The sequence below is a fragment of the Octopus sinensis genome, linkage group LG22 (genome assembly GCF_006345805.1).
Source record: "Octopus sinensis linkage group LG22, ASM634580v1, whole genome shotgun sequence".
In the NCBI taxonomy this organism is placed as follows: domain Eukaryota; kingdom Metazoa; phylum Mollusca; class Cephalopoda; order Octopoda; family Octopodidae; genus Octopus; species Octopus sinensis.
This window is the reverse complement of record NC_043018.1, coordinates 6,363,480-6,375,656: the sequence shown is the minus strand read 5'-3', so window position 1 is coordinate 6,375,656 and position 12,177 is coordinate 6,363,480. Positions and strand designations below refer to the sequence as shown.

Genomic DNA, 12,177 nt, shown 5'->3' with positions numbered 1-12,177 from the left:
CTTGCAGTAATTTGATGGCAAAGGAAGAAAGAAGGAAAGAAAAAGGGAGGTTACATGAAATGCAATCAAATATCGAGTTAACTTACCAACTATGATCACCCAATCAGAATGAGTGACCTGAGACCCCCTTCGGTCATGACACTGACCATGGGATTGCACCTAGAAAGTTACTCCCCCAGGCACATGTGCAGGCAAGGTTGTTTATGAAAGACTAGCAGTCGCCCATGCATACCAGCCTCCCCTCTCCATGCCACCAGTGTTATCCAAAGGAAAGGCAAAGGGGCCGATACAGCTTGGCACCAGTGATGTCGCAACTCATTTCTACAGCTGAGCGAACTGGAGCGACGTGAAATAAAGTGTCTTGCTCAAGAACACAACACGCAATCCGGTCCAGAATTTGAGCTCATGACCTCACGATCGTAAGCTCGACGCTCTAACCACTGAGCCATGCACCTTCACATAATGAATGACCTATATAGATGAAAAAAATTTTGTGGCTTTGTGGTAAGAAGCTTGCTTCCCAATCACATGGTTCTGGGTTCAGTCTCACTGCATGGCACCTTGGGCAAGTGTCTTCCACTATAGGCTTCAGGCTGATCAAAGCCTTCTGAGTGGATTTGGTAGATGGAAACTGAAAGAAGCCTGACGTATATATGCATGTGTATAGAACTATGTGTGCATGTGTCATTGTATCTGTGTTTGTTTTTTGTTTGTTCCTTCTCGAGCCATGCCTGGCTCATAAGGGCCGGTTTCCCGGTTTCTAGGCGTATAGGTTCCCCACCTGGATGGGACGCCGGTCCATCGCAGGTGAGCTGCAAGATGCAGGAGGAAAGATTGAGAGAAAGTTGTGGCAAAAGAGTCAGCAGAAGTTTCGCCATTACCTTCTGCCGGAGCCGTGTGAAACTTAGGTGTTTCAATCATAAACACACACATCGTCCGGTCTGAGATTCAAACCTGCGATCCCTCGACTGCGAGTCCACTGCTCTAAACACAAGGCCAAGTGCCTCCACATCTGTGTTTGTTGACCCATCACCGCTTAACAGCCAGTGCTGGTGTGTTTATTTCCCCATAACTTAACAGTTTGGCAAAAGAGACCGATAGAATAAGTACTAGACTTTAAAAAATGTCCTGGAGACAATTCCTTTGGCTAAAACTTTTCGAGGTGGTGCTCCAGCATGGTCGCAGTCAAATGACTGAAACAGGTAAAAGGCTAAAAGAATAACCATAGAACCTATGTCTTTCTGGTGACAACCTTACCACAAACCAATGAACAGGTTGCAGTTGGTTTGACAAAGGTTTGACACCAAATAGTAAATAATAAATATTAGGAGTGGCTGTGTGGTAAGTAGCTTGCTTACCAACCACATGGTTCCGGGTTCAGTCCCACTGCATGGTACCTTGGGCAAGTGTCTTCTTCTATAGCCTTGGGCCGACCAAAGCTTTATGAATGGATTTGGTAGACGGAAACTGAAAGAAGCCCATCGTATATATGTATATATATATATATACAAAATTTAGAGGATTGACCACTAAAAGTGGACAGCCTGCATGCTAGATATAGACGTCAAAATCGGCATTTTCCACTAAGAATGTGTTCTCAAGAAAAAAATCCAGAACACATTCTTAGTGGAAAATGGCGATTTTGACGTCTATACCTAGCACTTTTAGTGGTCAATCCTCTGAATTTTGTATGTAAAAAATGTTTAATCTATTGATTTTTTAAAATATGCTAGGCCACTGGTTTTAATTGATTAATATCAATTCTACCCTTATTTAATTATATATATATATATCATCATCATCAGCATCATGATATATATATATATAATTAAATAAGGGTAGAAATTGATATTAATCAATTATATATATATATATATATATATATATATATATATGTATGTATGTGTGTATATGTTCGTGTGTCTCAGTTTGTCCCCCCAACATCGCTTGACAACCGATGCTGGTGTGTTTACATCCCAGTAACTTAGCGGTTCAGCAAAAGAAACCGATAAAATAAGTATTAGGCTTGCAAAGAATAAGTCTTGGGGTCGATTTGTTTGACTAAAAGCGGTGCTCCAGCATGGCCACAGTAAGTATAGTTAACAGTCTCTATGTGTTTTTGAATGGCTTATATGTATCTTCCGTACTGTAATCATTTTGGTTTCAACAGTCTCAGACCAAATCACTTGCCAGACAAACGGTGACATCTCAGAAATTCAACATTTTACAATACTAACCTACAACCAACAGCACACAAAGTTTTCAAATAGTTCTTCTCTTTTGTTTTTAATTTCTAATTTTTAGCTTTGAAACATTTGTTTTTTTTAAACTTTCCAGACAAAGTGCAACACCAGTAAAGTTTGGTGTCATCGCCAGTGCATCATAAAATCAAAGCAGTCGTTAAGAACTTCTGGGGCTAATTGCAAGAGTGCAGACTTCACCAGTTAATAACATTCTATGTTCAAAGAGACTAATCTTAATTGGAGACACACTTTGACGAAGTTAAATCTATCATAACAGACAGAGCCAATGTACTCAAGGTGTATTGAGGTGAGAGCTATTATACACTCACAAAAAATGGTAAATTTATTGTCTATATAATAATTCTGTTCTTACAATCATCATCATTTAACGTCTGCTTTCCATGCTAGCAAGGGTTGGAAAGTCAGAAGGCTGCGCCAAGCCCAGTCTGATCTTGCAGAGTTTCTACAGCTGGATGCTCTTCCTTATGCCAACCACTCCGTGAGTGTAGTGGGTGCTTTTTACGTGCCACCAGCACAGGTGCCAGATGAGGCTGGCAACCAGCATCGATCGAATGGTGTGTTTTACGTGCCATTGACACGAAGGTCAGACGAGGCTGGCAAACGGCCACGATCAGATGGTGCTTTTTATGTGCCACCGGCATGGAGGCCAGACGAGGCTGGCAAACGGCCACGATCGGATGGTGCTTTTTATGTGCCACCGGCATGGAGGCCAGACGAGGCTGGCAAACAGTCACGATCGGATGGTGCTTTTTATGTGCCACCGGCATGGAGACCAGACGAGGCTGGCAAACGGCCACGATCGGATGGTGCTTTTTACGTGCCACCGGCACAATCTCATGATATAATCACCCTCATTAATTTAACATCCATTTTTCCATGCTCATAGAGATCAACCAGAAACTACAACAACAAGAACAAAAACTCCAGCATTTCTGAAAGAATAAACTACATAAATATGTATCACAGAAATTCTCTGATTAAAAACAATGAAGAAATAATTATATAATTATCTTTTTAATTATCATAATTTTATTCATTTATTTTTTCAGTTTTTACACCCATTCCCCATGAAAAGGTAGGACGAATAATTTGTTTTATGTTAGTGTGATTTTTTTTTTAAAGTTTGGATGGTATTTTTTTTTACCACAAACCACTCAACTGTGAAACTGGAGAGGAACCTGTAGTTTTTTTTTTTAATCATTTTGATCTTCTGTTCTCTTTACAGTTACTTGTTTGTAATTAGTCAAGCGTGAACAAGAGTTATCAGCCTTGATTACATGATGTAGTTGGGGCACAAACTCACTGGTTGTAGTGGTAAGATTTGAAACTTACATGGTTACATTGTCCATAATCCAGCAATGTTTACACCGCATAAGTATTGCATTTGATTCGGCTAGAATTCATGTGTTGAAAAGTTTTTTACCAGTATCTTCTCTTTAGATCATTTTTTTTCTCTTTTTAGTGCCAAGTCACAAGGAATGCACTGCCTATGATTCTTTACGGAGCCTCCAAGATGGATGAAACACATTTTGGCATAGCTGTTTTGGAATCATCTATTTAGCATTACTGAATCGATGCTGACTTATTTGACATCTGACATTAATTATAATGTTTCTTTCGCTCTCTCCCACTCACTCTCTCTGTTAGAGTGTGAGCATCTAGTTATAGTTGTATGTATGAGGTAATGGCTCCCTCTCTCTCTCCCACTATATATATATCATCATCATCATCATCGTTTAACGTCCGTTCTCCATGCTAGCATGGGTTGGACGGTTCGACCGGGGATCTGGGAAGCAGGAAAGCTGCACCAGGCTCCAGTCTTATCTGGCAATGTTTCTACAGCTGGATGCCCTTCCTAACGCCATATATATATATATATATTATATATATATAATATATATATATATATTATATATATATATATATATATGTATGTATGTATGTATGTATGTTTGTGTGTGTAGCTGTGTGCTAAGAAGCTGGCTTCCCAACCACATGGTTCCGAGTTCAGTCCCACTGTGTAGTACCTTGGCTAAGTGTCTGTTTTGGCAGGGTTTTTATGGTTGGATGCCCTTCCAAATGCCAACCTCCCCACAGAGTGGACTGAGTTTTTTTTTATATGGCACCAGCACAGGTGAGGTTTGTTTTGGCATGGCTTTTACAGCTGGATGCCCTTCCAAATGCCAACCACTTCACAGTGCGGACTGGATGCTTTTCACATGGCACCAGCACTGGCAGGGTCACCAAGTAACTTGCAAGACAAGGGATTTTTGAGAGGGTAGGGGGGCATTGGAGGGAGTGACCTTGTGTCTGATGAAAAAAAGGTTAGAGTGTGGCAGAGGGACAGAAACAAAGGTCTTGTTACAGAGGAGGTACAAGGTTACCTGGCCAGAGAGAGAGAGTGAGAGAGAGAGAGAGGGGAAGAGAGAGAGATGGAAAGAGAATGTGTAAACATATTTCTTTTTATGTGTATGTGTGTTTTATGTGTATTTATTTTTTATTTTATTTTATCTAGTTTCAGCTCACGAGCTGTGGCCATGCTGGGGCACCGCCATTTGAGTATGTTCAATTAATAAGTTGCAATCTCTCTCGCTTTAAGTGCATATATATGTGCATGTACGCATGTGTGTGTGTGTGCATGTGTGTGTATGTGTATGTGTGTGTGTATGTGCATGTGTGTGTGTGCATGTGTGTGTGTGCATGTGTGTGTATGTGTATGTGTGTGTGTGTGTGTGTGTGTGTGTGTGCGTGTGTATGTTTGCTTCCAGAATTGTCACCAAAACAGGTTGAATGTCCAATATCAGCCATGCCAAATTGTCAGCACCCAAACTCTGCTCATTTGTTTCATTCCGCTCCAAGACTGGCACAAGTTTGGAATGAAAGTATGCACAAACTGGAGACCTGACATGAATACTTATAACAAAACAGTCTGCTAAAGGCACCCAAGGACAAGGTGATGGTGGTGCTAAACAACATGGTAGATTATGTCTAACACCCAAGTTGGCCATAACAGAGTTTGAACTGAGAATGAAAAAAAAGAATTTAGTAAAATAACTTTCTCGTTAATTAGCTGGTGTCTGGAATGAAAATTAACATAAAATTTTGATTACTTTGACACTTTTGTTACCATATTTCTGCTGACATATATTGCCTTTGTTTTAACTAATTTTTAAAATAATGAAACCTCTAATAAAATACATTTAATCATCAATAAACTAATATTTTTGAAATATAAAATAACATATTTTGACGAAAAATTATAATTTAAATGACTTTAACCCTTTTGTTACCATATTTCTGCTGACATATATTGCCTTTGTTTCAAACAATTTTTAAGATAATGAAGAATTTAATAAAAAAACTTTCTCGTTAATTAGCTGGTGTCTGGAATGAAAATTAACATAAAATTTTGATGAAAGATTATAATTTTGATCACTTTAACACTCTTGTTACCATATTTCTGTTGAAATATATTGCCTTTGTTTCAACTAATTTTTAAAATAATGGAAAATCTAATAAAATACATTTAATCATCATTAAACTAGTATTTTTGAAATATAAAATAACATTTATAATTTAAATGAATTTAACCTTTTTGTTACCATATTTCTGCTGACATATATTGCCTTTGTTTCAAATAATTTTTAGGATAATGAAGAATTTAATAAAATAAATTTGTCATAATTCATTTGGTGCTTGGAACATAACGTAAAATTTATATGAAAAGTTTCAATGTAGATCCTTCAAGAATAGGGAATTTTTGTCACAGACCACAGGTTAGCCTTTAGTGGGTAGGTACCAAAAGGGTCAAAGCATAACATTGCAGAATCACTAGAATATTGAAATTAGAAGGGACCAGTACCTTCCATAGGGGTCAGTCAATCTGCTAAATATAGCACCACCAAATATCCCTCATATCAAACTCTGGAGTCTTTTAAAAGAAAGAATATGGGCGGACACATTAAATAATGTATTTTTGCATTTGTTAAAAAATAAGAAAAAGGTCATGGCTGGAATGTCTTTCATCATAGGTCTGCCCAACTCAATCCGAGCTGGCCTCTGGTCAAACAGTAACATCAGAAACAACCAATTAATAAATAGAATGTGCGTATATAAAATATTTCTTGTATGTATAATCTAAATTTATGTGTGATTGTATACAAGTTTTCTTTTTTGGCAGATACTTCCTTCCATATATAACTATGGAAAGTTATATATGTCACAGGGTTGCGAGGCTGCAGGGTCATAATAGAATATCATTATATTCATGCACTGGGTCTGTGTCTTAAAGGTAGGACTGGACTGTGTAGTGGAGCTCATCCCTTGCCAGGCTTATTGACTGCACTTGACAATCATTGAAATTATTGTTGTTATAACTGCTGTTGTTGTTGCAGAGATTTAGATCAACCCTAACTGAGCAAGCCTATGACTAAAGGGGATCCAGACACTCTCCAAGACAGTAGGATGTGACCTGAAGGAAATTATGCTGCTATTTCTAGTAGGTCCAAAAACCCCTACAAAAATGTGGAAATTCCCTAAGACCATTCTTGTAGTCATTAGCCCCAGGCCTGTTCAAACTGAGGAGTCCTTTGGCATGGAAGTAGCCAGTTGATTAAAGCGGTTGATACAAATATCTGAGGCACACGTGTGGCCAAGTGGTAAGAAGTCTGCTTCTCAACTACATGGTTCTGGGTTCAGTCCCACTGCATGGCACCTTGGGTAAGTTTTGTCTACTACAGCCCTGGGCTGACCAAAGCCTTGAATGTATTTGGGAGATGGAACTGAAAGAAGCTTGTTGCATACATACAAACAGACACACACACACACATATAAATGTATATACATACATACATACACACACACACACAAATATATATAAGTGTGTGTGTGTGTGTGTGTGTGTGTGTGTATGTAAATATGATTGTGTAGTAAGCAGTTTGCTTCCCAACCACATGGTTCCAGGTTCAATCCTTGGGTGCCACACAATGCCCAAGCCAATCACACTCTTGTGAGTGGGTTTGTCTCTGTGTTTGACCACGATCACCATTTGACAACTGGTGCTGGTTTGTTTACATCCCTGTGACTTAGCAATTCAAGAAAAAAAGACTGAGGGAGTAAGTAACAGGCTTAAAAATCTCAAGTACAGGGATCGATTTGTATCGATTTGTTCGACTAAACCCTTCAAGGTGGTGCCCCAGCATGGCCACAGTCCAGTGACTGAAACAAGTAAAAAAAATTAAAACATCCAAACCACTGAGTACTCAGGTGAGGAAAGGGCCATAACGCATACTTGACACCTGCTACAACATGGTTTTATGATAGATGGATAACATAATTGAGGGCACGTCTAAGCAGAAACTTGGCTTGCTAGAAATAACAGCTACATTCCTCTTGAAGTACACCACCCTCACATCTTAACAAAAAAAGAAAAAGTTGTGAGAAATTAGATGATATAATGTAGGAGTAATGTATTTCAATAATAGATGAGATGGTCATGGCTGGAATACATTTGATCATAGACCTACTCAATTAGGGTTGATTTAAGATTAACAGCAACAACAACAACAAATAACACAGTCCAACTTAGCTGTAAATAGATGCCACTTGAGTGTGTATGTGTATAATATATATTATACATATATATTATATATATAATATATATATATATATATACATATATATATATACATACATATATTATATATATATATATATATATATATACATATACATATGTGTATATATATATATATACATACATGTATATATAATATATATATATAAATACACTCATTAGTTTTATTTGTGAGTTAACAAGGCTACCAATGGTTTCATGGTGGGAATCACTCAACAATTATCAAGCCTGCTACGTGAGAATGTTCGTACTCGTCTCTGTCTTGGGTGAAAATACAAGAGGTTACACGAGACTGTACGGGATTTGAGGATAACATGTTTATTTGTTTTACCCACCAGCTTGGTGTTGATAATTCATTCTCATTTTTCAATATTAGTGTGTGTGTTAAGTTGTCAGAAAAATTCATTGGGTTATTTTTTTTTTTTCCTTATTTTAATAATTTCCAATATTTGAATTAACATGAAAAATATTTTTATTGGAGAGTTGTGTGTTTTTTTTCTTCTTTTTTTATAGTGTTACCCTTCTTCAGTAAACTTTTGTTAATAATTTTTTAAAAAATTTGAATAAACAATAAAATTTTCCTCATTTCAGTCATGTTAACATGGAATGACAATGACAAATAGAGAAAGATTTAAGAATTTAACTGAAAACCCAACCTATATATATATATATATATATATATATATCATCATCATCGTTTAACGTCCGTTCTCCATGCTAGCATGGGTTATATATATATATATACATATATATATATATTTATACATATATATATATATATGCACACACACTTTGCTGAAAGCAAATATAAAAAACATTTCCATAGGGGGTCTACTTTCGGGCTCCACTCAAACTAAGACCCTTCTTTTGTTTTCTCACGAGTTTTGTTTTAAATATTATTAGAATGATAAAAATAAGTAAGAATTCTGAGGTTCTATCATCACCGATCCGTTCTGTCATCTCCAAGAGGCTTTTATGAAGAATCTCACCATCGGGGTACTTTCTTCACGCATATCACAGCAAAAATACATTGAACATCATTCCCTGACCATTTACAATTTAATTTTATGCCATGCATGTAGCAAGTATATGCATGCATGTATGTATGTATGTATGTATATGTATACGCACACATATATATATCTGTATATACATATATACAAATAGTCTCAAACATAATTTATATTTTAACAAAACTGTCTGACGAGCGGGAACTTGAAACTCTGAGTAACAGCTTTTGTTATATTTCTGCTGCTTTTAAATGAAGTATATATATACATATATAGATATATATATAAACACGCACACATAACACACATATATATGTATACACATATACATACATATATGCATATACATATACATAAATATATGTGTGCGTGTGTATATATACATACATGTACATAAATACATACATTTGCACACATAGACTTACATATAAATACATATTTATTCATACATACATAAATACAAACACACACACACACACATACATACATATGTATATATGTGTGATATCAGTTTGTGGTTTCAAGACGGATATGACTTACCTGAGTATAGGATAATTATCTTTCTGAAAAGGATGTCTTATATATTTTACACTATACAATACATATAATGCTTTCACATATATATTACACTGTGTATATGTGTGTGCATGTATATAATATATATATATATATATACACACATACATACATACATATGTTTATCTATGTGTATGTGTCTTTTGTATCTATATCATACCAATCCAGACATACACATATATACACATATGTACACACACAAGCACAAATACATGCATATATATATATATATATATATATATACACTCTCACACACACACATATATATATGCATATATTATATAAAATGTTCATCATTATGTGTAACATTCACCTGCATGTTTAATAACATTGCAAATATCAGGGAAAATAGTTATTTAAGTCCAAGAAGTCAATTCAGTTTGGAGATTGCAACATTCCCAGAATAACACCAGATTTAAATATTTAGCAAACCTCTCTGTGCACAAACCCCTTCTTTTTACAGCATGGTAAAGGGCGAAATATCAGAAAGTGCTGCCCTAAACTTGCTATTTAATAACCCATAGACAATGGGGTTGATGGAGACGGAACTGATAGCTATCAAAAGACATATGGAGTAGGTGAGATTGAAGTTCGATCCACCGAAGAGGCGGTGGTCATAATCAACCAAAACATTTAAGATGGTAACGGGGAGCCATGTGATGGCAAACGTCATTGTGGTGGTCGTGAGAATGATAAGGTTCCTCTTGTTGCGTTTGTAGATCTTTATAGTCCGTTTGTCGTAGATGAAACTTTTCAGGATCTGTTGCCGCAAATAATTGTAGATTTGGTAGTGCATCGCGATGATGAGTATCAAGGGGAATAAATACTGTAACAGTACAAGACAGGATGTAAAAGTGGCACGAGCAACATACGATGACCACGTCTCGATGCATATCTCGTAGACAAGCAGCGTCGGTATGATCTCCTTTTTGTCGACGCGATGGAATATAAACATGGGGATGCTTAAACAAAGCGCTGCCGTCCAGATTACCAAAATGTTGCCAACAACAATTGCTTGGTTGGTCTTTCCTCTGTTTTTATTGTTCACAATGATATGGTACCGTTCGATAGCAATCGATACGATCGTAAACGTTGACACAAACGTTACCAAAGTCTGTACTGCCGAGGTAATCTTACACATAATGTTTCCGAAGATCCAGAACTGAAGAATTAGCTTCGATAGTGTCAATGGTAGGCTGAAACTGAGGAACACATCACATACAGCCAAGTTTACAATGAGGAAGTTGAGCGGGTACCATAGTTGTTTGTTCCGATATACGACATAGCAAACTAGGAAATTGCTAACTATGCCAAATATCATAACGAGAGAATAGGCCACTATAAGACACACTTCGGTCGACGGTTCCATCCAGTGGTTATTCTCTGATAGAATGTCTTGGAAATCTTTGACCGATAAAGTTTGGTTGAATCTTGGTACAGTATCATTGTTCTCTCTGACATCTTGTTCCATTTTCTGAATGACATCCATCATCAAACTGCAAAGAAAAAAGAAAAGAAAAGGAATAAGTAAAGTAGACAATATGAATGAAGAAGGACAAGAATCAGCATCGTTTTGATACTTACATTTCTGGGCTTACATGTGTCTGATGGAGTTTTATAAGGGAGAACTTTTTTGCAGCTGCTGCTGTCATGGATGCTTACCTGTTGCCAAGAAAGGTAATGTTTTCTCCAAGGCCAGACATGTTCTTGTACAAAACTGGAAACAAATGTCACATTGTGAATGGCGGTGACACTCATTTATGAGTATCACAGAATGTCAAGACAATGAGAAGCAAACTCACACACACCCACACACACACAAACACATACACACCCCTCCACCACACACAAACAGATACATACATATACACACACACAAACACAAACATACACATACACAAACATATGCACACACAAACACATACACAGATACATGCCCCCCACATAAACGCATACACCCCCACATAAATACATACACACACACACAAACACATAATAATGGGCTTCCTTCAGTTTCCATCAGCTAAATCTACTCACAAGGTTTTGGTCAGCCCAGGGCTATAGTAGAAGATACTTGTACAAGGTACCACACAGTGGGACTGAACCCAGAACCATGTGGTTGCGAAGCAATCTTACCACACAGCTATGCCTATTTTTATATTCTTTTACTTGTTTCAGTCATTAGACTGCGGCCATACTGGAGCATTTCTTTAAAAGCTTTTTCAGTAAAAGAAATTAAACCTAGTATTTATTCTTTGTAAGCCTAGTACTTATCATATCGGTCTCTTTGGCTGAACTGTTAAGTTATGGGGATGTAAACAAACCTACATTGGTTGTCAAGCAGTGACAGAGGAAAAAAGACAGACACAAAGATACACACACATAAATATATACATACATATATACACAAATATATTCTTTTAATTATTATTTACTTGTTTCAGTCATTTGACTGTGGCAATGCTGGAGCACTGCCTTTAGTTGAGCAAATCGACCCCAGGACTTATTCTTTGTAATCCCAGTACTTATTCTATGGGTCTCATTTGTTGAACTGCTAAGTTAAGGGGATGTAAACACACCAGCATTGGTTGTCAAGTGATGTTGGGCGGACAAACACAGACACACACACACACATACATATATATATGACAGGCTTCTTTCAGTTTCCATCTACCAAATCCACTCACAAGGC

At 36.9% G+C, this 12,177-nt stretch overlaps 1 protein-coding gene across 1 annotated transcript in view; it reads right to left on the bottom strand.

Moving 5' to 3' along the window:
• Positions 1 to 9,939: 9,939 nt before the first annotated feature.
• The window catches only part of LOC118767512 (neuropeptide Y receptor type 5-like), a 12,403-nt gene continuing 10,165 nt past the window's right edge, over positions 9,940 to 12,177 (bottom strand). The window contains exon 2 of the mRNA XM_036512200.1: positions 9,940 to 10,981. Coding sequence (XP_036368093.1) covers positions 9,943 to 10,977 — 1,035 coding nt within the window. The 5' untranslated portion in view covers positions 10,978 to 10,981 and the 3' untranslated portion in view covers positions 9,940 to 9,942. The remainder of the gene's footprint in view (positions 10,982 to 12,177) is intronic.